At 47.9% G+C, this 22787-nt stretch overlaps 9 protein-coding genes across 9 annotated transcripts; 6 read left to right on the forward strand and 3 right to left on the reverse strand.

The window, feature by feature from the left end:
- Window positions 1-747: 747 nt before the first annotated feature.
- Window positions 748-1541, forward strand: FSST1_007582 (RlpA-like double-psi beta-barrel-protein domain-containing protein-containing protein; the record flags this gene model as incomplete). Its single annotated transcript, XM_083224380.1, has 3 exons — window positions 748-999; window positions 1048-1201; window positions 1285-1541. The coding sequence occupies 3 exons, from the start codon at window positions 748-750 to the stop codon at window positions 1539-1541; spliced, it is 663 nt and encodes a 220-aa protein (XP_083083543.1).
- A 622-nt stretch (window positions 1542-2163) lies between these two features.
- FSST1_007583 (P-loop containing nucleoside triphosphate hydrolase protein) lies at window positions 2164-3114 on the forward strand (the record flags this gene model as incomplete). Its single annotated transcript, XM_083224382.1, has 1 exon — window positions 2164-3114. One exon carries the CDS (start codon window positions 2164-2166, stop codon window positions 3112-3114), a length of 951 nt encoding a protein of 316 aa, XP_083083544.1.
- A 1738-nt stretch (window positions 3115-4852) lies between these two features.
- On the reverse strand, window positions 4853-5179 carry FSST1_007584 (uncharacterized protein; the record flags this gene model as incomplete). The annotated part of the gene is made up of 1 exon (XM_083224383.1): window positions 4853-5179. The coding sequence occupies one exon, from the start codon at window positions 5177-5179 to the stop codon at window positions 4853-4855; it is 327 nt and encodes a 108-aa protein (XP_083083545.1).
- A 1571-nt stretch (window positions 5180-6750) lies between these two features.
- On the forward strand, window positions 6751-8306 carry FSST1_007585 (cryptococcal mannosyltransferase 1-domain-containing protein; the record flags this gene model as incomplete). The annotated part of the gene is made up of 3 exons (XM_083224384.1): window positions 6751-7081; window positions 7137-7762; window positions 7812-8306. The coding sequence occupies 3 exons, from the start codon at window positions 6751-6753 to the stop codon at window positions 8304-8306; spliced, it is 1452 nt and encodes a 483-aa protein (XP_083083546.1).
- Window positions 8307-9025: 719 nt separating this feature from the next.
- Window positions 9026-10540, reverse strand: FSST1_007586 (uncharacterized protein; the record flags this gene model as incomplete). Its single annotated transcript, XM_083224385.1, has 1 exon — window positions 9026-10540. One exon carries the CDS (start codon window positions 10538-10540, stop codon window positions 9026-9028), a length of 1515 nt encoding a protein of 504 aa, XP_083083547.1.
- A 2018-nt stretch (window positions 10541-12558) lies between these two features.
- On the reverse strand, window positions 12559-15225 carry FSST1_007587 (uncharacterized protein; the record flags this gene model as incomplete). Its single annotated transcript, XM_083224386.1, has 1 exon — window positions 12559-15225. One exon carries the CDS (start codon window positions 15223-15225, stop codon window positions 12559-12561), a length of 2667 nt encoding a protein of 888 aa, XP_083083548.1.
- Window positions 15226-16429: 1204 nt separating this feature from the next.
- Window positions 16430-19069, forward strand: FSST1_007588 (cation transport protein-domain-containing protein; the record flags this gene model as incomplete). The annotated part of the gene is made up of 10 exons (XM_083224387.1): window positions 16430-16466; window positions 16533-16653; window positions 16707-16843; window positions 16900-17286; window positions 17331-17387; window positions 17437-17772; window positions 17821-17935; window positions 17988-18702; window positions 18752-18795; window positions 18844-19069. The coding sequence occupies 10 exons, from the start codon at window positions 16430-16432 to the stop codon at window positions 19067-19069; spliced, it is 2175 nt and encodes a 724-aa protein (XP_083083549.1).
- A 2066-nt stretch (window positions 19070-21135) lies between these two features.
- Window positions 21136-21947, forward strand: FSST1_007589 (uncharacterized protein; the record flags this gene model as incomplete). Its single annotated transcript, XM_083224388.1, has 2 exons — window positions 21136-21379; window positions 21436-21947. The coding sequence occupies 2 exons, from the start codon at window positions 21136-21138 to the stop codon at window positions 21945-21947; spliced, it is 756 nt and encodes a 251-aa protein (XP_083083550.1).
- A 485-nt stretch (window positions 21948-22432) lies between these two features.
- Window positions 22433-22783, forward strand: FSST1_007590 (uncharacterized protein; the record flags this gene model as incomplete). Its single annotated transcript, XM_083224389.1, has 1 exon — window positions 22433-22783. The coding sequence occupies one exon, from the start codon at window positions 22433-22435 to the stop codon at window positions 22781-22783; it is 351 nt and encodes a 116-aa protein (XP_083083551.1).
- Window positions 22784-22787: the final 4 nt, after the last annotated feature.

Genomic DNA, 22787 nt, shown 5'->3' on the forward strand with positions numbered 1-22787 from the left:
TGGGCTATGGCTGGGCTAGGGAATGACGATATACATGGATGTGGTTGAAATTCTCTTGGCTGGCGATGGAAATTGCTTAGATTAGTGTTGCAACCCTGGTATGTCACCTTGAAACGTGCAAGACGGCTGGTACGCTGACTTCGACTCAGGAACTTTAAAGCTCAAATAGGCCAGTTCTCGGTATCTCCGTCGACCAGTATTTGCCGACTTGCCTATTTTGCTACTATCGTAACACTATTAAATTTTGGGTCATGAAGGATCATATGTACACTAGCATATTTCCACCAGTCACTACAGCTATCACATCAATACGAAACCTTAAACACAACATATCGTACATCGGCTGTTGAGATCCGTTGAAACAGATCGGCTAACAAGGTTTAGGACGGTATGGCCAAAACACTGGTCGAATGATGGGTTGCTTCTCACGCACATCGATCGATTATAGGTGAAACAATAATGCAGCTTGCCACCGATGGCGGTTTCATGGGCTTCCTTGCGTCGGTCAGGTCCAGGCCTTACATCGACTAGGTATCCCTGCAAGTTCCCGTGGGCGTCCCGGGGAGGGAAATCAAGGACCATGACGAAAACAAATCATGGACTGGATTATGGGATGAGAAAAGGTCGGTACTTGCTTTTTGAAACGTTTGCGACATATAAGAGCTGATGGTTTCGCCAGTTGACAATGTTTCACCAAGCCACTCATCAGAAAACTTCCTCTTACCCGATTCCACACATCTCTTCAACATGAAGTTCCTCTCTATCCTTCTTGCTGTTCCAGCTCTTGTAGCAGGACGATATCTCAGTGATGAGGTCAACTCTGGGACTTCGACACACTACGGCGGCAATGTTGGAGGGGGCGCTTGTGGCCTTGTGGCCTATACGATTCCTTCTGGCATCTACGGAACTGCCTTCTCTGGCCCCAACTGGAACAATGCGGGCGTCTGCGGTAGCTGTATTGAAGTTACCGGTCCAACAGGAAAGAAAATTAAGGCTATGGTATGAATTCCCATCTGGAGTTTTCTTATGATGCTAACTTCTTATCAGATCGTCGATCGATGCAATGAGTGCAACAAGGGACACTTGGATCTATTCGAGAACGCTTTCACAGCTGTGGGTGGTACGAATGGTCTTGTTCAGACCAGCTGGAGATCCATCTCTTGCGATATCACCTCTCCTCTTGTTTTGCGTAACAAAGAAGGTAAGTCATTGATTTCTCCTAATGCAACTCATCACGAATCTCCTTTAGATAAATGTTTAATTCATGACTAACCCTATCGTAAGGAACGAGCGCCTATTGGTTCTCTATGCAAGTCCGTAACAGCAACCTTCCTGTCAAGAGTCTCGAAGTCAGCACCGACAATGGCAAATCATGGATTGGAACCACTCGAAAGGAGTACAACTTCTTTGAAAACCCCAGCGGCTTTAGAACTGAGACAGTTGATGTCAGAGTCACCAGCTCTACTGGAAGCACCATCATCGTCAAGGGTGTTGGTGTCAAGCCTCAGACGGAATTTAAGGCTGCTTCCAACTTCCCCTAAAGAGATGCCACAATCTTGCCATGGCAGCTGGACAATGAATACTACCTCGCAATGTCTGATCCGGTAGACACGGAATATTTCCGTCAATGACGAGGACGAACTATGCAGTTCATTGTACATATTTCATGTGTATATATAGCAACAGAAATATATATCATTCCCGCTTGTCCGCGGAATACTTTCCTACTTCACATACTCCACTTGGTACGTGTCAAATATCAACAGATTAGGTGAGCAGCCCGAGATTGATTATTCACCATCCTTGATAAAGACTTTTTGAATGTCATACTTTGGCCATTTCCATTCGTTGGATTACTTACTCTTGGCAATGGTTAAATGAATCTTGCACCTTTACCCTTGCTTACGAGCCATGGAAAGGTCGCCGTCTCACACCATCTCTATAAAACCTAATGGGCAATACCAGATTCAGACGTCAGCTTGGGGGCTATTTCATCATAATAGCTTTTAGGTGTCAGCACTTATCTCGAGACACGTACACAGTCATAATAAAGCAACTTGCCAACTTTCGATACTTCAAAGCTGGGTTCGATATCAGAGATTCCTTTCAGTTATTCCAAGTACATACTCCTTGATCAAATAGTCACTACAGGCCTCTCTTATTATGTCCAACTCTAACTTTGGTAGAGAATTTATGCTATCAGGCTCTTTCGGTTCTCCCAAGATGAACGAACTTGACAATATTAAACCCCATCCCATCACTGGCCGGCTTATCGATTCCTATCCAGTTACCCGTACGAAACCCATGCGCGTCCTATGCCTCGGGCAATCTAGAACAGGAACATCAACCCTTTTCGCTGCCCTCGAGCAACTAGGCTATACCCCATACCACATGTCTATCGCCATGGGTAGTCCAAGGACAAACTTTCGTCTTTGGCGCGAAGCACTTGATGCAAAATTTCACGGCAGAGGCAAACCTTGGGGTCGACAAGAGTTTGATAAGATCCTTGGTCCTTATGACGCCGTGCTCGAGATACCGGCTATATGCTTCGTGGAGGAACTGGTATCTGCGTACCCAGAAGCAAAGGTCATCGTCACACAATACGACGTGGACAACTGGCTGCGGAGTATGGACTCGACAGGCGGTCGTGTTCTACGCTGGCCTCTTTGGGATACACTGGCGGGTTGGGATTCCTTGAATGCAGGACCATTTTGGGAGTTCTCGAAGAAAGCTATGCCGGCTAGTTTCCGCACGATGACAGACTTTTCAACAAAGTCACCAGCGCGGCAGGCTTTCCATGATCACTATGAGTTGGTCAGAAGGATGGCTCCTGTAGATAAGACGCTGGAGTATCGTGTTGAGGAAGGCTGGGGACCGCTTTGCAAGTTCTTGGACAAGAGTGTCCCTGATGGAAAGTTTCCAAGGATCGATGACTCGAAGACGTTTGTCCTTGCCTATAGGATTATGTGGTGGATGGCTTTTGCAAAGATGGTAGGCAAGGGATCTTTGGCGAGTGCTGTCGCTGGGGTTTTCACTTCGATGATTGCTCTATGGAGGTTGAGATATGCGGTTAACGTCGTTGCCATGCTTAGGCCAGTAGGCGGGTTTGCTTGATATTGTTAGTTACTTTAGAACCTCCATTCGTTGCATGAATAAGTAGTTGAATTCATGTTTATATTTGATATCTCCATCAATTGTTTTCATTCATGGTCATCTCTTTGAGTGTTTGAGGATTAGGTATCTTGTTGCATAGAATACCATACATTGTCGGCATTCCCTGGACGTCGAGGCCCTTCTTTATCGAAATGGTAACTACTTTTTCGTCCGAATTGGGTTCTTGATAAATGCTCAGGTACGGGATCGTTGTTGATGCAGATTATTTCGAGACAGAACGGCATTCTAGAACGTCATACAGTTCCACCCAAGTTCAGAACAAAGGCCCTCGTCTACCAAAAAGCAATTTATTAACGAGACCAATGAGAATAGAATCAAGGCAATAGTTCAAGCCTCGATGTGGTAAAGTCCAGGCACTTATCTTCAAGACAAGCATGTCGTGGCTGATCATCCCCACATAGGAAGCACGGCAAGTGTCTAGTTTTGTGCTAAACCGACGATCTGGGGATAGTGGCATCGTATTTCAGGGTCTCGATCTCCAAATGCATTCCTCATCATGCAAGAAACTGATATCGGGTGAATCTTATAATTCAGTCCCCATTTCTCTCGAGTACATATAACTATTTAATCTTGGCTTTCTCTCTAATGCTGCTTCTTTTCATCATCCATCTTTGATATATAACATACCCAACATTCAACTCGTCATGAAATTCATCACCAGCCTCATTATTCTCACTGCAGCCGTAGTATCTGCCAAACCTGCTGGAAGCAAAGAATGTTCTGGGATTTACCAGAGATGCCTCGAAACAATAACGGTATGCTCGCCTGTGCTCCGCATATGTGTATCTTACTTACATCCTGTTTACAGCCTGATGAATGCCCAAAAGCTGATCGGGATTGTCTCTGCAAGGCTTGGAATGACATGGTGATGTATGTACAATCGTCAAGCTAAGATTCTAATGAATGATCTGTTACTAATTTCCATTGCAGATGTCTAGAGCCTTGTCCCAATGCGCCGAGGTACTGGCTATCAAAAGAAAATGCGAGGGGATTTTGCCAGGACTTATGAATGGACTAGTACCATGGTTTCGTTATACCCACCACTTGTTTCGAGTTATTATAGGTTAGAAGAATCAACACTCACCATGATACCAGCGCAAAGCTTGACGACAGTTTTCATATATACCTGGTTAGCCTGTACTTCCAGGAATCCAATCTTCTTTCACGAGTATAACGAAGCCTACAGTCGTCATATATGCCGAGTTTCAGTTGGGTCATTTTCGAAACGTGACGTTATTGTATAATTCAGTGCTTTCGGCATTATATGCCGCCTGTTTCTCATGCTATGAACGCCAATATGCAAGACTCCTACTCTACAAAAGTATGTGGAAAACGGAAACAATCATTTCTACTGGCCTTGAAACTCCTTCCATGCCAATAGGATATTAGGTGTACATTGAGAAACTAAACCATCATGAACTCCTCTCTGTGCTTCTAAGTAAGGACTGGTATTGGAAACATACATTAGAGTTGTGGTCGTCGGTCTGACCCCTACTCGTAATTTGGGACTGAACAACTGGTGTTTTGTTTATGGCAACTCAACTGGAGGCAGCTGAGGAGTAGTTGAAATGGCATTTCCTTGTAACTCTGTCGGATTCGATCCTACCAACTCTTTGGGGCCATCGTTAGGTGTTGCTGGCCTTGCGGTTTTAGTAGTGCCCTTCTCAGTCTCCGACTTCTAATCGCGGTTCTTCCGTAGCAAGTACAGAGCAGCAATCGCAGTTCCGCAAATCACAGCCAGGCCTCCAACAACACCGCCAACTATTGCGCCCACGTTACTACTCGGGTGAGGGTCATTGTCGTCAGAGGCCTTAGCTGCTGTCTCAGAGGTAGTTTCCGACGGGGTGGTCTCATCTGCCGTGTTGGTCGAGGATTCTGATGTCTCAGCTGTCATTGTCTCTGTGCCGGGCTTCGTCAATTGGGGGACTTTGGGGGTCATGAAGAAAGTGTCTGTCGCTGCGACGGCACCGCATGCCATGTAAGTGTATTTGTCTCCCTCGTCCATGATCAAGTACGCAAAACTGCAGTATTGCTCTTTCTTGCTGTTCAGCGGCCTGTGTCAGTTGATAGTACATGACCCTTAAGGAACAGTATTACCATGTCGTAGCTAGAAACTTTGTATTCTCCGTCTTTCCACAGCCGCCAAAGCAGTCGTGGTGATCACGACATCGTCCGACAATTGTACAGCTAGGATCACCGCCGCTCTTGCACATACCCCAGAGGCCATTTTGCGTACTGAATCGACATACACTATCAGCTGCAGGTGTTCTTGTAGCCGCAGGTTATCATCTCGGATGGGACGCCACGCTGTGCAAGGAGGTCATTTGTCCGACTGGGGGCTGATGTCTCAGTTGGAGTGGGAAACTTGGCGTAAAGGGCATTGGCCCGATAAAAGTGAAACAATAAGATAGCATGTATTGTTAGCTGCATTTTACAGGGCCTAGTCTCACTCTAAAGGGAGGAAAGAATGAGAGTTGAAGATGGAGGATGGACGGTCAGAAGAACTCACCTGGTTAAATGATTTGGGCGTGACTGTGGGGACAGAATCATGCTGAATTGATTGTATAACACATCAAGACGTGAATACTGGTCATGGGTTGCTTGCTTTTTTGTTGGTTTTGCATTTGAAGCTTTGGACAATTAGATGACCTGGTCTGGTGTGTTTGCTGTTTACTGTTGGTTGTTGGTTGTTGATTGGGTACCGTTTTAAACGTGAATGATGAACCGTTTCCGTCGGAATCTGGACTGTCATGTTCCTTGCAGGTGATTGATAGCTCATCGACGTTTCGATTGGTTACTCGTTTAGATAGAAGCTTGACATCTGTCTTGGCTCAAAAAGGCAAGTTCCAACCCTTGCAGCCCTGCCTCGATCCTTCCTACCTTACAAATGATGCAGGCTGAGTGATTTATTTAATTAGTAAACCAAAAAGGACATTGGCATTTTCAGCCTAAACATGCGAGTGGGAAATGAAATAAAATGAAAGGAACACGAAAGGATTTGGGATCTGGAAGACGTTGGATTACTTGTGCTTAGAGCAGTTGCATCTGTCAGTGAACGACCTTGGTTAGGTAGTGAGTGAGTGAGTCAACATTAAACTAAACCTCGGTCTCGGAATGTACCAGCATCACCTGCTAAAACTTCATTCCTAAATAAATACTCTGTCAGGTCATTGTCAGCAGTGAGATCATCGTGTTATCTTCGTTTGCAAGACTACGCCCCTGCTAGCTCCCGTTGAATTACGAGGTCCCCGAATCCAAAGTGACTTTTTAGGTATGGTAGAGGCGGCATTGGCGAATTAGAGGCCATGACTTCCCAGGCTGAGTCCACTGTAACGTGCCTTTCACCACTGCGTTGGTACTGCTACTGATGGAGGGGGGGACCAGATTGCCGTCAGCCGGACGGGACCCTTCCCTTGAAGTGACCAATACACAAACGGTATCGGCGCCCTTGACACCCTCGCCCTTCAGCCGTTTGATGGAAAAAGGATACCTTTCTCTTCATTCCGCCCTTTTTTTATTCTCTAATTATTATTTCTCTCTCTATTCTTATGGCTTTTTAGGTGCTGCAAGTTCAAAATGCATCGCACAATCTTTGTTCTGTGTGTGCCTCTCGTTTGCTTCCTGTTAGTCTCGACCAGCTTATACTTGGGTCGCGACCATATAACCCGATTATCGGAAACATACCTTCCTCTTTATGCTCCAGGACTTGCAACAAATACTACAAAAATAATATCCTCTCCCTCAAGTTCCACGTCGAAATCAGCATACACGGTTTATGCTGATGAGCCTGTTTCATACTCTACCATCGACTCTTATACAACAAACACCATCGAGCAGGCCACTTCAACAATACCACTCTCTGCTCCCTCTGCTACACCAACAAAATCATCCATCCCTATTACAAATGGTGAGATTGTATTACTACATGCGACCCGAGAAAGACCCTTACTAACCTCCACCAGGTTCTGTTCTAACTACCGAGCGCCTCACTCCTTACATCCACGCCATTCTTGATCCCTCATCCAAAGAGCGCCCAAGGTTAGAATGTCCTCCCTTGGACACCAAGCGATACAAGAGCCTTTTAAGCAACAAAAATACACGCGAGAACGATGACGATGAGCGACCCATTGACTTTTACTTCGCCCTTAATTTGCGCAATGTCGTCAAACTTCTTCCCCGTCTCATGGGTAGTATTGTTGAAACGATAAAGTACCTCGGGCCTGAGCGATGCGCACTGTCAATTGTCGAGGGTAACTCCCCTGACGGCACGGCTGATGTTCTGGTCGCCTTACACCCCTTCTTGGAAGAACTGGGAATACGATACTTTTACAACAACTCGGCGATTAATCCGTCTAAAGGACCACGTATTCGCAAGTTGGCTCAATTGCGTAACCTGGCACTTGAACCACTCTTCAAGGAAAAGGTGCCAGCTTCCGATGAGACCACTGTCCTCTTCATCAACGACGTCGCAGCTTGCCCCGACGATTTACTCGAGCTTGTGCATCAGAAGCGCAATCTAAATGCAGACATGACATGCGCGATGGACTTCACGTACGCGGGTCCTGACCCTACATTCTATGATGTTTGGGTAAGTTACAATACGCTCTTGAGACTACAACTGAGACTAACATTCGCAGGTTGCTAGAACACTCGCCGGAGACACTTTCTTTCCCATCCCTGAAGACGGATCATGGGACAATGCCTGGGATTTGTTTAGAGGAAACAGAGAAGCCCGAATGGCATACGACGCTCATCTCCCTTTCCAGGTGTTCGCTTGCTGGAATGGCGCGACTGCATTCACAGCTGCCCCGATCCTTCACGGCCTGCGCTTCCGAGATCCCAAGAAGGATGAATGTTTCCAGGGCGAACCACAGCTATTCTGCAAAGATCTATGGCACAAAGGTTACCGAAAGATCGCAGTAGTACCCAGCGTCAGTCTGGAGTACACAGACGCAAGGGGCCAGGACATCAAGAAGCTCAAGGGCTTCACAAACGAAGTGGTGCAGCACATGGATGAGAGCAAGGCCAACATTGATTGGCAATACGAACCACCCGAGAAGGTCAAGTGTATGCCTTCTTTCGACCGGCAGACTTGGCTCCCTTGGGATGAGTCACTGAAGAGAAGACGGTAATAAACATAACTAATTGTGTATACTATTCATATTTTACTAGCATTTTAGACAAGGGCGGCGTTGAGGGAGTTCAACCACGAACGGCATCTTCTTCTGTACTCAAATAGAGCTAATTTTCTTCAAATGACACCATTGTTTGTTTCTGTGTATGAACTTTTGGATACTCGACCAACTCGGATGGTGGAGTAGGTACAGAGTAGCACGAGAGCTTAGTTACATCGACAAGACGAAAGTGGTATGACCTTCAACCCCGCCTCGATCCAACGTTAACTAAGAGACGCCACCAGTTTGGACATCATTGGGATAGCTCCTTATTTGATGCAAGCTCTCAGCCCAGGGAGCTAAACATAGTCCATCCCAAACTTTAATGCGAAGCCACATTCACACGGACATGTCCGTGGTGGTCTCGTCAACTACTAAACGCATGAAGCTGGGTTGTTTCGATGGTTCATTAACCTGCGGAATCGTTTCGGCTTCAATCTAGGTCATCATCTATTGGCATCATGGCTGGCAGACACAGGCAGGCATCAAAAATGAAGTATCTACAGTAGTGTATTCATGGGTCTATCTTTTGTTCATCCTTAATCCATCCTTGGTTAGGGGTGCTTGTAACAGAAAGCTCTCTCGACATCAACAAGCAACAAGCAACATCTTTCCCCCAATCCAAATACCAATTTTAATACACAGATGCTTTCATCTTTAATTCACATCACATAGAATTAGATTCCCTTTCCCTGGATACGTTCAGCGGCAATGCCGTAAGAAGCAAGGGTCTCTCCAACTTCACAAGGATCCTCTCCAAACTCGACCTTCTCAAATCCCTGAGGTCGGTCCTTCTCCAGGGCCATCTTGCCCATCTGCGCCTGGCAACGGAAGCTACCAAAGCGGTACTCGATGACAGATCTGCCACCCTTGACCCGCGCGGGTTGGACAATGAGCGGGGTGATCTCGTCAATCTCAAAGACAAAGCGCTCCTTAAAGAACTCAGTCAGACTCTCGGGGTTGACAAAAGTCGATTTCCCGGTGATGATCAAGACGCGAGAAGCAGCTCCAACCATGGGCTGTTCGCCGTACTTGACCCGGTTGTGGGTAACTCGAACGGGGTAACCAGAGACTTCAAGACCCTGAGTCAAGGACTTGGAAAGGAGAAGCTGCGCGGGACGAGGGGTGAAGAAGACAACCTTTGCAGCGGCGGTATCATGTCGATCGTAGTCAGGTTCGTTGATAACACTGCACCAGATACGACCGATGTTGCGGATCTGGGAAAGGAGCTGGCTGTGAGTGACGTCCGGAGGCAGGTTGGTCAACCAGAGCGCGCAGTTCTCCTCGGGGGATAGTTCCATGGCGCTCGCATTACGCATAGTGTGTTCACCCTTGTAGTTGTCGGAGAAAATGTTGGCCTCGGGTTCCTCTCGCCCGTTCTCAGTGCCGGAGGCGACACGATTGTGGTTGATGGCAGCCATGGGTCTGAAACCTCGAGGAGTAGAAGGTTGACGAAGAGTAGGGCTGTCCGGTTGGGGAAGCGAAGTCACAGAGGCATTGCTGCACGAAAAGGGCTGTCGAGTGGTGTACGAGGTCAGGTAGCTCGGAAGCTTGAAGGCTCGAACTTCCTGGTCAGGCGACAGAGTTGTTTGACGGGGTGCAGACGTAGGAGCTTGGTGTTCGCCGAGATTGAACTGGTTGAACTGACCCTTAAGGCCCTCCCAGATAGCGGGAGAAGGGGCAAGATTTCCAGCAAAACTGTCTCTAACAGGTGAAGCATGGTCAACGGGAGGAATAGCAGGCTGGCGAACAGGATTGACAGGCACAGACGGGTGAGCAGTCATGTGATTCATAACCATAGGATACTGGTTCTGAAGTTGAGGTTGAGTTTGGGCCAGGACATCAGCGCATGGCTTGACGATATAGTTGTTTGACCCACCGTGAGGATTGAATGTGTTTCCAAGATCACCCTTGCGCTTGTAAAAGATCAACGGGGTGAGATCTAGATCCGAGGGAGGAGGCGTATGCTGGGCAGGAGCATAGCTCAAAGGCACAGCTGGGATTTGATCCTGGCGGGCGCCGTTGGATTCGGCGAAAAGCTTAGAGTAATCCATGGTCTTTTTGAATCGGGGGTTTGTATGAGTGCCCATCTCAGTAAAAGGGGTGCTCTGCTGAGTAGGGGAAGGGGTAATGTCTGATTCATCAGGACTGCTGGAACTCTTGTGAGAGTCGGGAGTAGAAGGCGATGCCATCTTGAATGGACGTAGCAAGATGAGAAGAGTAAAATAATGAGGTCTGATTGATTGTAGTAGTAGAAAGCAATAACACACAATGCTCAAGTGTAGTTGAGAGTCGTGTGATGAATGGAAGATGAGATACCAAGAGGATCAAAATTCGAAGGTGAAAAATTGAGAACAATTTATAGCTGTGGTTATTGAAGTGAATTGTCTCTTCTGTTGTCCCAAGTGAATGGTCCCTGTGTGAAGTCGATAGTGAAATCAGATGAACAATGCAGCGTCGTTTCTATTCATTCATTGACTGATTCCAGAAGCCGATGGTGTGGGTGAAGCGGGTAAAGCAACAAAATGAAACAAGGTAAAGATTGAAAGAAAGAAAGAAGAAAAGCTGGATTATAATGCTTCTTCTTCAAAGAGAACCAGAATTTGTCTTGACCGCAAACATGTAGCGTATTTCCTTGAGAGAGAGGTGTTGAAGCTGGCTGGAAGCGAAGCGGTCGGTTTGTCCCCGTCGGGTAGCCGCGCTGAAGGCGTAGAAATGGCCACGCTGTCAGACAGTGAATGAAAAATGCGGTCAGATTTTTGAAGTTGTATCGGTGAAGAAGAGAGCGAGGAGGAGAATTCTTTGTAGAGGAAGAATTTGTGCGTTGGTGCGGTTTGGGGATTTGATCTTTGGTTGCTAGGGTGGTAAAGACGAAGGTGAAGATGGTGGCACTGGCAAGCACTGGCAGGCATTCTTCGTTAAGGCGGGCACCATATCTCTCTGTAAATGAACTGGATGGTAGCCTGGGACATTTCCTTAATGTTCTAGGCGGTCAGATGCGCACAAGCTATCTACCACGGTATCTTGCAGTGAAGTGTCACTTTGTGATTCTAGAAGCTATATACAGAAATAATGAAAGCAAGTAGACTTCAGGCTTTCCATAGATCATATTAATATGGTCACATAGCTTACCTGCTTAAACGTGTGTTTTATATATCTCGGATCTTTGAGTGTCAATAACTATTCCTTTTGATGGACACACAGAGACAAGCGCGGTGTAAGCCAAGAGGCTGCATCGTCACTTCACTATCCCATACATCTATCGGTATCTACAAGCATTATGGAACATTCTCTACTATATCTCATGACCTCTTAGTCTCATTGATCTGGTTACACAGCCATCAGTGCTCATGGTCATTGCTCTGGGAATAAAGACCGATTCAATCACCGCCGGCTGGCTGCACGACTGCATGCTTCCATCTTATTGGATTGTTCCCGAACGTAAATGGCGGAGACGCAGAGGATCCATAGGCTCTGTCTGCCTTGCCAGTAATCCCACGTCTTTGGTAACCTGGACGTGCATGTATGGCATTTCTGCTCAGTGCAGGTAACTTGAACGAAATAGAGACAATCTTCCACACGCCTTTTGTTCTGATTATGTAGCTAAAAGGAATCTTGGTCCAAACTTTGAAATGAGACCAAAAAGATTATTCCCAAACCCGTCGCTGCCTATCTCCAAAACACAAACAGAGGACGTCTTCTTAACTACCAAGGTACCTGATGATCTTTGTTGAGGTGTACAAAAAAGAATGCTCCATACTAATTTAGGTAGCCAAAAGAAAAAAAACATGCGGTTTATGTGGATCGAACACATGACCTTCAGATATCGTAATGATTGAAGTTTGACTTCAGTCTGACGCTCTCCCAACTGAGCTAAACCCGCTTGTTGAATTACTTGACGGTAATTCAACTCATGACGACGTCTCCGAGGCCGCTTCCAACTGTGCTTGGAGACTTTGGTGATAGACGTTATTGGTCAAGTATCGGCGATGAAACAGTGATTTCTCTAAAGGCACAGAGTGAGTAAACATAGTTATTCCTTATATATAATACATCTGCTATCATGACGCCTGTCCCGCCCTTCCATTCCGTTCCATATTTATCTTTGCGAATGCCGTAGTCTACAAAATACAATAAAAGACAAGAATCTGCCTGCCCAGTAATCAAGTACTTCTTGAGGACTTTTTGCATTAGAACATCCATCATAAACTCAGCCTCTCGATCGTAGCCCTCTGCGGACACCGGTCTGTGCAGCCCTGCCTGTCTTGGTCACCTTGGTAGGAGCAGCAGCCGTTGTCTTGGCCTTGGTAGCGGTGGTCTTCGCCGCAGCTCCACGTCCACGCTTAGCTGCGGGCGCGTCCACGTTCTTGGAGCTTGGAAGCTCGCCCTTTCCAGACTTTCCCTTCGCAGGTCGTCCACGTGCTTTGGGCTTTTCAGGCTCAGCTTCAGCTTCAGCAGCTGGTTCTGCCGTTTTCTTTGCAGGACCTCGACCTCGCTTGGCAGGCTTGGGTGCTTCTTCGACGGGAGCAGGTTCGGCAGCCTTGGAGCGTGCGGACTTGCCGCGCTTGGGTACTGGTTCCTCGACGGCTTCTTTCGTAGCTTTGGCTGGTCGTCCAGGTTTTCTACCAGAAGAAGCCTTGGTCGACTTGGCAGGAGCAGGCTCCTCAGCTTTGCTTGTCGTACGTCGCTTCTTGGCCGCAGGCCCAGGTGCTTCAGCCTCTGGTTCTGGTTCAGGCGCAGATCGCTTCCCACGACCACGCTTGGTGGTGGTCTCTGCTGGTACATCCTCAACAGCCTTCGCTGCGGCAGCGGCCCGTCCCCGCTTCTTTGGAGCCACAGGTTCAGAAGTGATGTCTTTGGTTTTCGTGTCAGTCTTGGCTGCTCCACGCTTTTTGGATGTCGCAGGCTCAGCTACCGCCTCCCCTGTGGTCTCCGAAGCAGCAGCAGCGCGACCACGTCGTTTGGGAGCGGGAGCTGGTTCTTCCTTTGGAGCCGACTTGGCTACACGGCCGCGTCTCTTAGGGGCTGGTTCCTCGGCAGGAGCATCTTCTGTAGCGACTGCACGACCGCGCTTTCGAGTCTTGGGCTCAGAGGCGGGTTCTCCAACTGGTGGTGCCTCGACCTTGGCAGCAGGGCGGCCGCGTCGTTTGGGTGTTTCAGCAGGAGCTTCTTCCTTGGGCTCAGCATCAGCACGGCGTCCTCTTTTTGTGGCTGTTTGAACTTCAGTCTTTGGGGCAGGAGAAGAAGCAACTTTCTTTGCTGGTCGGCCACGCTTGGCAGGAGAAGGAACAGCACGAGTGGTGTTAGGAGGGGCGTCTTCTGTTACGTCGGAGGGTCGGCTTGCACGACCAGCGCGCTTGGGCATCTCGACCTCAGGCTCGGTTTCTTCCACCGGCTTGGGGTTCTTGGGTGGTCGGCCACGTGGTCTAGGGGTTGACGTGGGTGTAACGGCTGCCCGCAGTCCAATAGCAGTTTTGGGAGTTCGAACGGCGGTAGGCCTTTGAGGCGTGACGGCGGCCTTACTAGCACTAGCAACTCGGCGACCTCTAGCAGACACAGGCTTCGACGCGCTCGGGACAGCGATTGGAGTGGCTTCAGATTTTCTCGGTCTGCCTCTCTTTGCAGTGCTTGGGGGTGGAGCTGGGGTAGTTACAGCATCACTCTTTCGCGGTCGTCCTCGCTTCTTGGGAGTTTCATCAACAGTGGTACTTGCTGGCATAGACTTGCGGGCGCGTTGTACGACGACCGAAGCAGGGGTTTTCTTAACTGCAGGAGATGCGGGCGCAGATGCGATACTGCGACGCCCACGAGCAGGCTTTGTGGCAGATGCTGTAGACTTGCCAGCAAGACTCTGTTTTCTGGGTCGACCTCGCTTTGCGGAAGGTGCAGAGACAGCCTTGGCAGGTATATCTTCTTCGTCGGAATCGGATACTTCGGTGAAGGATGCTTTTTCGGTCTCTGACATCTTCTTGAGTTCAACGACAAGGGATGGTGTTGAAGCTCCTGTCTCGGCCTGCTGCTCAGGCTGTGTTGGCACAGCTCGCCCAATCTGGGCATCATCTTGTTCGGATGTCGCGACTGCTCCAGATGGCGGTGCTGACATGCGCTTCATTATTCCACTACCTAGGGAAAGCAAAGCGGACCTGAGTTTGCTGGGTCCTGCCGCTGGAGCTGAATTGGGTTCAGGTGACTTCGACTGCTCTTGCAAAGGAGTTTTCTGACCGTCGACAAGTTTCTCGGCATCGCTCAGCAGGTCGGTGTGTGCATCAGTGGGTGTTTCTTCGACACGATCGGTTTCGCCTGTTGTGACTTCATTGTCACGCTCGTTCTGTGAGGAAGTTTGCTCTGGTTGTTTCTCTGATGACTGAACAATGGTTTCAGTGTGCTCGTAAACCTCGACCCGCGACTCCTCGACAGCTGGAGTGTCGATATCACTTTCGACCCGGACAATTTCCTCTGTGGTATCCTGCTGAACAATAGACTCCTCTACGGCTGGCTGTTCGGGCGACATCGGGGGGTGCTCCTGTGGTTCTGGCTTTACTGGTCGAGGGGATACATCAGGCGAGCCGAAATTATCGCTGTTCAAGGTGTTATCGAGAGTCGAGGCATCGCGCTGCCAAGGCCAAGTAGGTGCAGGTCCGGGACTCGTCGAAGACGCGGTCTCGGCAGCGTTGTCGCGAGGTGCATAAAGCGGATTGAATAGAGGAGAAGTCTCGGGACGATAGGAATCGGCGAAAGAAACATCGTCGTCTGCCATGGCATTTGGCGCACCAGGAGATGAGTTTGGCATCGCAACGCGCTGACCATAACCGAGCCAGTTGGAGGAAGAAGCGGAGGCGGAGCCTGAAGGGGCACTATGGCCAAAATTAAAGTCCATGTTTAAAGACGATATGCGTGTGATATTAACATTGAACGGTTTTAACAAGGAACTGGTACGGAAATTGAATTTGTTGTTTACTCGAATTTCATGATTGTGAGCCTGTACCCGTGTTGCGACGCGTGCTCAGCTCACGTCACGTCACGTCACGTTTATTAAATGTTCGCGCGATTATAGTGACTTGACCATTTTTGGTTAGCCTATGACATAATTTATTCGTCCACATTTGATCGGAGATGTTTGCGAGCACTTGCAGTTGATCTGGGGTTGGCGCTTGGCATTTGAGCTTGGCGGTATTTTAGACATTGTTTTATTTGCAAGGTATCTAGTCTAAACAACGTCAATCGTTAGCGTCAGAACCAAATCCTTATCTTGATAAGTCCTGTTTCAAAGATCAAAGACATGGAGTCACGAACAAGACAAGTATCTAAACAATCCGATTACCGTTAATACTCCATTATCCCTTACCTAACAGAATGGTCAATTCATCCACGACTGCCGACGTAAATGGATGACTCGTAACTTGATCTCCAAAAGCCGACTGCACTGCCACTCACCAGAGTCACTGCACTGCAGGTAGAGTCTAAACAGGGCCGGCCTTATCGAAACGTTCCGAATCAATCAATTCACAGCGGAATATGATTACCCAAGCCCAATCAGGAATCGCGAGGTCATCCTTCCCCCTCCTAGGTAGGTCATTTCAGGGTCTCTTTACCGCTAGTCCGCTGCCTAACAGCTTAAGCTTATGTTGTTCCCAGTATGGAGATTACGGATACGGCTTCTTCAGTCTTGCTCATTTCTCTTTTCCTGTTCCTGGATAGATACATTGTCAGATCAGGCGCTTCGTTCAGTGTGCTGCTCTGTGATGTGCTGTGCTGTACTGTGTTGGCTGCATCCACCTCCACACATCCACATTATTCAAGGGCTTGTGCTCTTTCTTGTTGTTTCCCCCAGATGTCTTTGATACTGTCATCGGATCCCGGCCTCTCGGCCTAGCGGTAATTTTTGTTTAAGCACTGCCCACCTGCTTTCTCCTTTCCTCAAAAGAGCTGGTTTGCAACCTACTCACTCCTTCTTTCTCTCCGGCTAAAAGCGCTACAATTCATACCCGTCAACGACTCGCAAACGGAACCGCTCTGAGACAACGTCCTTCTCCGGGTTTCTTTTCAGTCGTCTTCGGCGTTTGACGCCAAACAGACGAAGCATGTGGCGCCCAAATCTCAATTTCGTCAAGTTGCATTGTGAGTACCTATTACTACTATAAAGATGCGATCCGGCTGACAACGGCACTTCTTGGCGATACGCAGATATATACATTATTTGCATGGGTCTTTCTAGCTTCCTTTTTATATATCCCAACGGCAAGCTCAGTGCTATCGATGCTTATTTCCTGGGTGTCAGCGCCTCGACCGTTACCGGTTTGACTACGTGAGCCACTTTCTGCAACGCTCGTAATTATCCCACCGGACTAACCAATCCAGTATCGATGTCCCTGTCCTCAGAACGTACCAGCAGCTGTACCTCTACTTTATTCCCCTTGTTTGCAACACTGTGGTTATCAATATTCTGGTTGTCATCGCGCGTCTAATCTGGTTCCGGAAATACCTTAAGAAAGCTGGTCAGTTCATCATCTCATCCATGCTTGACAAAGCGTTGCTGACTCTCTGCCCAAAGCTCCTACTCTGTTAAGCCGGCGCAGAGCCGTAGACCCAAATCCCAAGGAAGATCCTGAGATTGGTACCGGGCTTCCCGTTTCGGAGCAGCCTGAAAACCGACCCAGCACTGCGCGTGCTGTCACAGATCGGGTTCCCAGAAACACTGCAGAGAAGGATGTACTTCCCCAGATTGAGGCCCGTAGTCAAACGCTCCCAGCCCCTGATCAAAATTCGCAACGTTCTGTAGACGATGATGCACCTACTGTCCAGGGCGATAAGGTGGCTGAACAGGAGTTGAACCAGCACGGGACGAAAATCACATTTGACCCTTCAGCCGATCATCATCCTCGGCGTGAACACCAGGACTCTACTCTTTATATCCCTGGACCTCGGGCTCGTGATCAAGGTATGCACTGTCAATTCTTCTCCGGTCGCCGCTAACATTTCTAGGATTGCCTTTTGTTGAGCTGAACAGCGGTCGTCCCTTCAGTAGAGATACTCGAGATGGTGCGGTGATATCACTACTTTATGCGCACATGTGCTGATCGCTCTCCAGATGACATTATCGAGCCTGTTTCTCGTACCTATTCCAACTCCATCAGAACTCTTCGCCGTCGACGCAGTGCCGGTCTTAACCTGTCCCAAGTTCGTTCGGTAGAACGTGTCGCTACTGTTGCTTCCTCGCTGTTTGTTATCGGCAATACTGCTCAAGGCCCTAAGGAGCGTCCGTTGGCGAGGGCTCCGACACTTGCTGTAGGGGATTTCCCGAACTTGTCGCGTGAGGTGACAATTGGGCGCAATTCCATCTTCCACAACTTGTCATCGGAGGACCGAGATGAGCTTGGCGGTATTGAGTACAAGAGTTTAAAGTTACTCCTCAAGATCATCGTCGGTAAGTTTTGACGTGCTCTGTTTACAAGAAGGAGACTGACGTATACAGGATACTATGCTTTCCTCCAATTCCTGGGTGCTGTCTGCCTAATAGGATGGGTCAACCACGCTCCCAGCAAGTATGTTGACTACATCGCCGAATGTGGTCAGAACCGTTTCTGGTGGTAAGTCTCATCTCCATTTGACGATAACAAATTTGTCTCATCCTTTGTTTAGGGCCATCTTCTCCGCTCAGACTATGGTCGCCAACTTGGGTTTCACCTTGACCCCTGATTCGATGATCTCTTTCAACGATGCCCCAGCTCCGCTGCTTATCATGAGTGCCCTCGCGCTTGCTGGACATACATTCTACCCTATTCTACTACGCTTTATCATCTGGTCTGCGTCGAAAGCCTTTCCAAAGCAGTCTTCACTACAAGAGCCGTTGCACTTCCTCCTCAACCACCCGCGTCGATGCTATACCTTGCTATTTCCTAGCGGACCTACCTGGACATTGTTTGCCATTCTCACTCTCCTCAACGTTGCCGATGTCCTATTTATCATTCTTCTTGATTTAGACAACCCAACTGTCACGGTTCTCCCGGGATGGCAGAGATTTTGCGCTGCTGTTTTCCAGGCAGTCAGTTCACGGCACACCGGTACTGCCACTTTTAACCTGGCCAATGTCAACCCAGCAGTTCAGCTGGCTTTGTTGGTCATGATGTACGTTTCCGTATATCCCATTTCTATTGTGGTTCGATCTTCAAACACCTACGAAGAACGCTCACTTGGAATATACGAGGATGAGCAGCAACTGGATGAGGAAGATGGCGGCTCATATTTTGTGACACACTTACGAAATCAGCTCAGTTTTGATCTATGGTATATCTGCCTTGGACTTTTCTGCATTACTATAGCAGAACACAAGAAGATTATGGATGGAAACGACTTGGTGAGTACCGACTCGGCCTCAACATATAGTGTAGCGCTTACGATAACAGGCATTCGCAATGTGGCCCATCTTGTTCGAGGGTGTGTCGGCATAGTAAGTACGATCGCCCCTGAGTGACTTGCAGCGCTGACTGTCTCGCAGTTGTAATGTCGGCTTGAGTTTAGGATACCCGACAATTAATGCGTCTTTTTGCACCGAATTTACAACATTCAGTAAACTCGTCATTTGCGCCATGATGATTCGTGGGCGCCATCGTGGTCTCCCATACGCTTTGGACCGAGCCATTGTCCTGCCGACCGAAAAGTCAATGGGTGATGAGTCTACCACGCGCACGCGTTCGCGCGAATCTCACGAACATCATGAGTAGAAACATCGATAGATATTTTTCTGTATAGTCGATTATTGAGAACACTGGATAGTTTCGTTGGACTCTTTTGCGTTATGGTTTCGTTTTGTCTTTCGTCAATGCATAGCGAGGTCACGATTATGCTTAGAAGGCTCTCAGTGCCAGAACGGATAGAATAGGTTACTTGCAATACATTCAGAAAGCAGAATACGAGAATTTTGTTAGCATTACCATACCATACTAGAGATACTCGTTTTTTCGTTAAGCCTCGAAATAGCGCCGGGCACTTAACACATTGTTACAGGTTTGGTTGTTGGAGTGTTCGTTGTGTAAGTTTGTTCATGTTCATATACTTCCAAGCATATCTGGATATCATCCATGCGTCAAACTCAACTTCTTATTAAGTTTCAACACGTACAAAAAAGAAAGTTCTTGGACTTTTTTTTCCTTTTCAGTCGCCTTCCTCATCAACCACAAGCGCTTCTAAATCCCAATCACATCCTTCGACATCGACTCTCCCTCGACCCGGTCGGTACCTGGAAACACACGGCTATCTCTCAAGCGTATTCCGACAACATCTATCAACCATCACAGCGCTGAGAATGGATGAACCACGGCTTTGCTGCCAGAATAGACCAGATCTGTTCATTCCATACATATTTTGCATGTACGTTGGACCCTTCTTATCTCCCGTACGAAAGATAGCTAACTAGTCCTACGAAGGTTGATCATTTGTATTCTGTACTATGATATGTCAGCACAACGTGCAAGCCGGGATTTGCGTGAGGCACGCCAAAAACTTGCCAGAACAGGGTCTGAGGCTGATCAGTGGGTTCCTGATTACGATCCGGACAATGATCCGTTGTTTAAGGTTGACTGATATGGCTGGCTCTGTTTTGGTCTTGCGGTCGGTTCTTGGAGATGTTTTGTTCGAGGTTATGGCCTGGTTGTGTGGGCGGACATACCACATTCCGGATGACACCAGATTTACCCAGTCGCGGCGGCATGAAGCAATTCTTCTCATGTCATGGCTATATTTCCTTTTGTGTATTCTTGCGAATTGGCCCACGTCTTGGGCTACCTTGTGGTTATGAGAAATTGGGTCAATGATCCAAGCTGGCTACTGGCAATTCCTCATGACTTGAACAACTTATGGCACATGAAGTACAAGTTGAGTTAAAGAAAGTAATCTCATTCAATGCCAGGGATTCCCAGCAAATACACACCGCAATCCATTTCCAATCTGGTCTTCTGGCTATTGGGTAGCAGAAAAAATGGCCTCCCAAGTCTTAGGGTATAAAAATAAGTAGTCTAAGACCTATAGCCTAAGGGGCATAAAGTGACCCACTAATTTCGTCTCTTATATTTCCAGTGGTCAATTTTTCTGATACCCTCAGGTCTGGCAGGCATTTCAATCCTTTGCGGAACTCAAACGCGCAAGCGAAAAGGCTGTGCTTTAAAAACACACAAAGCCAAGATGTCAAAGCGTGGACCCAAGAAATCACGATGCTTTCCTTCGCGTTCAAGTTGCCTCAAGTTTTAATAGCAAACCCCCTTCAACAAGTTCAGCTTTATAGACATTTTGCGGCCATTTTAGCTCATCAGAGATCGCCTTCCGTTATTCTGTCCCTGGAGCCATACGATATGATGTGATATCCACGAGTTGCTTGTAACAAGGTTGACGATTCTTTTGGGATAACAAAAAACTCGACTCAAACAGAACAGGAGAAGAAATAAGTCAGTCAGCTCAAGCTGTTCTAAGTCAGAGCGTGTGCTTATTCTCTTTTTTGTACCCCGACCTTTAGACCTAAATATTTTTGCCATTGTCAGCTCGACTGCAGAATGCGACTCTGTCAGGGATGATGATCCTCCGGGTGGAAATGAAACCTCAACAGCTAGCTAGGATCGACAAAATACCAGGGCTCGCCTCATGTCATTAAAAAGCAAAAGGACCCCCTTTGCTGGAGCTCGTTCTTTCGCTTGCTTGATTCTCTGGTTTTTCTTTGCGTCCGTGCTTGGTTGTCTCTTCATCTACTCTGTACAGAGTACGGATACACCTCGCGATCATTTGAAGTAGATACTAAACCATGTATTCTCTTCCACAAACTCTTATCTCGCTTCTCAGTTTGGTCACCTACGCCCAATGCGTGACTCTCTTCGTCTATCCCGGGAACTTGCCCGACGGGACGAATCAGCCTGATCCATCCAACAATCAGCGATACACTGCCGGACAAAGTATCCCTGTCAAATGGAGAACCGACCTCACATCATTGAGCCTGGGAGTTGCTCAGATCCTTCCCAATGGATCGGACATACAATACATGCTTAACTGTAGGTGTAACGTCTATACTGTACTTGTGAGAGTGTGCCTAATCGAGATATTTTAGACAATACGACAGACAGAAGCAGTTACTGGGTGGCAGAGTTTACGGCTCGGAATGGGTTTCAAAATCACGACACGGATAGTAACCATTGGAATGACGACGCTGTCTTCTGGTTCCAGTTGTTCAACGACACCGATGTTCAAGGAGATAGTCCTATTGCGATTTCTCAGATGTTCAACGTCACATCTGACCGTGAAGACCGTGAAGACGATTATTCCCCATCTTTCGCAAGTCAGGGACTTTCCGCAGGAGCTGGTGCAGGAATCACCGTCGGAGCCATTGTTGGTGCGCTATTGCTTGCCGGTCTTGGCTTCTTCCTCTGGAAACGATCAAGAAAGGCCAAGGACGCTGCGGCGAGTCAACAGACCAGCGAAAGTTACATTCAGCCGCAGCCTATCTCACAGCAGCAGGGTGTATACGAGTACAGCCACCAGCTTCCAGCGTCACCAGCAAGTAATGTCGTGGTAAAACCGGAGTTATCGAGCGAATCTGCAAATGTTCACGAAGCACCATGAAGAGACGAGTTTTTCTTGAAGCAGCAATGATAGGTAGAGCAGACAAGACGCTCATAATAACAAGACGTAAGAGACAACTTTTTGTGCCAGCTGAGATTCGCAAGGCGATTCCAGGTGAAGAGAATGACCTACGGGATCTTTTTGTGAAGGTACATGCCTTCTCATCTGGAGGGCTTTTCGTTCGTGATTTACCAACACTGTTTCTTTTGGCTGTGAAATTCATCAGGGGGAAGAGTTGCCCGTGGTTCCTTCCTACTACGGTATCCTAGTGTACCAAGCCCGCTCCTGCCCGGTTGGCCCTTTCTGTTTATATTGCCGCTTCTGTTGTTACCTACTTACCTTAGTACCTTGAGGGCCTTGAAATGTCTTTCTTTACTCAACGTACCGTATTCACAGAATTTTCCCATCAACTCGCCCTCCGAGCAGCATTTTTTACCCAGCACATCAAATTCTATAACCTCACATCATTCATTACCTTGTACATCATGAATTTACGAAACATCCTTCTCGGCCACCTGCTTCTGAAATCGGTGCAAGCTGCAACGCTGAGGACCCACGATTCGAACACTTCATCCATCATCTGGAGCCAGTGTAGTTTGGACTTGGATAACGAAGAATTGCACACCCTTCAAAAAGGTTACAACTGTGCCAAATTCTCGGTCCCCCTCGATTATACCAACGAAAACAGCTCCGAACCTCTTGTGCTCGACTTGGTAAAGGCGAATGCAACTAAACAACCATCCAAAGGCAGTGTCTTTTACAATCCCGGTGGGCCAGGTGGCTCTGGTGTGTCTGTTGTCATTGGCGGGGGTGGCTGGATCCTTTTAAGCATGTAGGTTG

This window comes from Fusarium sambucinum, chromosome II, assembly GCF_050947815.1.
Source record: "Fusarium sambucinum isolate potato_lamoka chromosome II, whole genome shotgun sequence".
Lineage (NCBI taxonomy): Eukaryota > Fungi > Ascomycota > Sordariomycetes > Hypocreales > Nectriaceae > Fusarium > Fusarium sambucinum.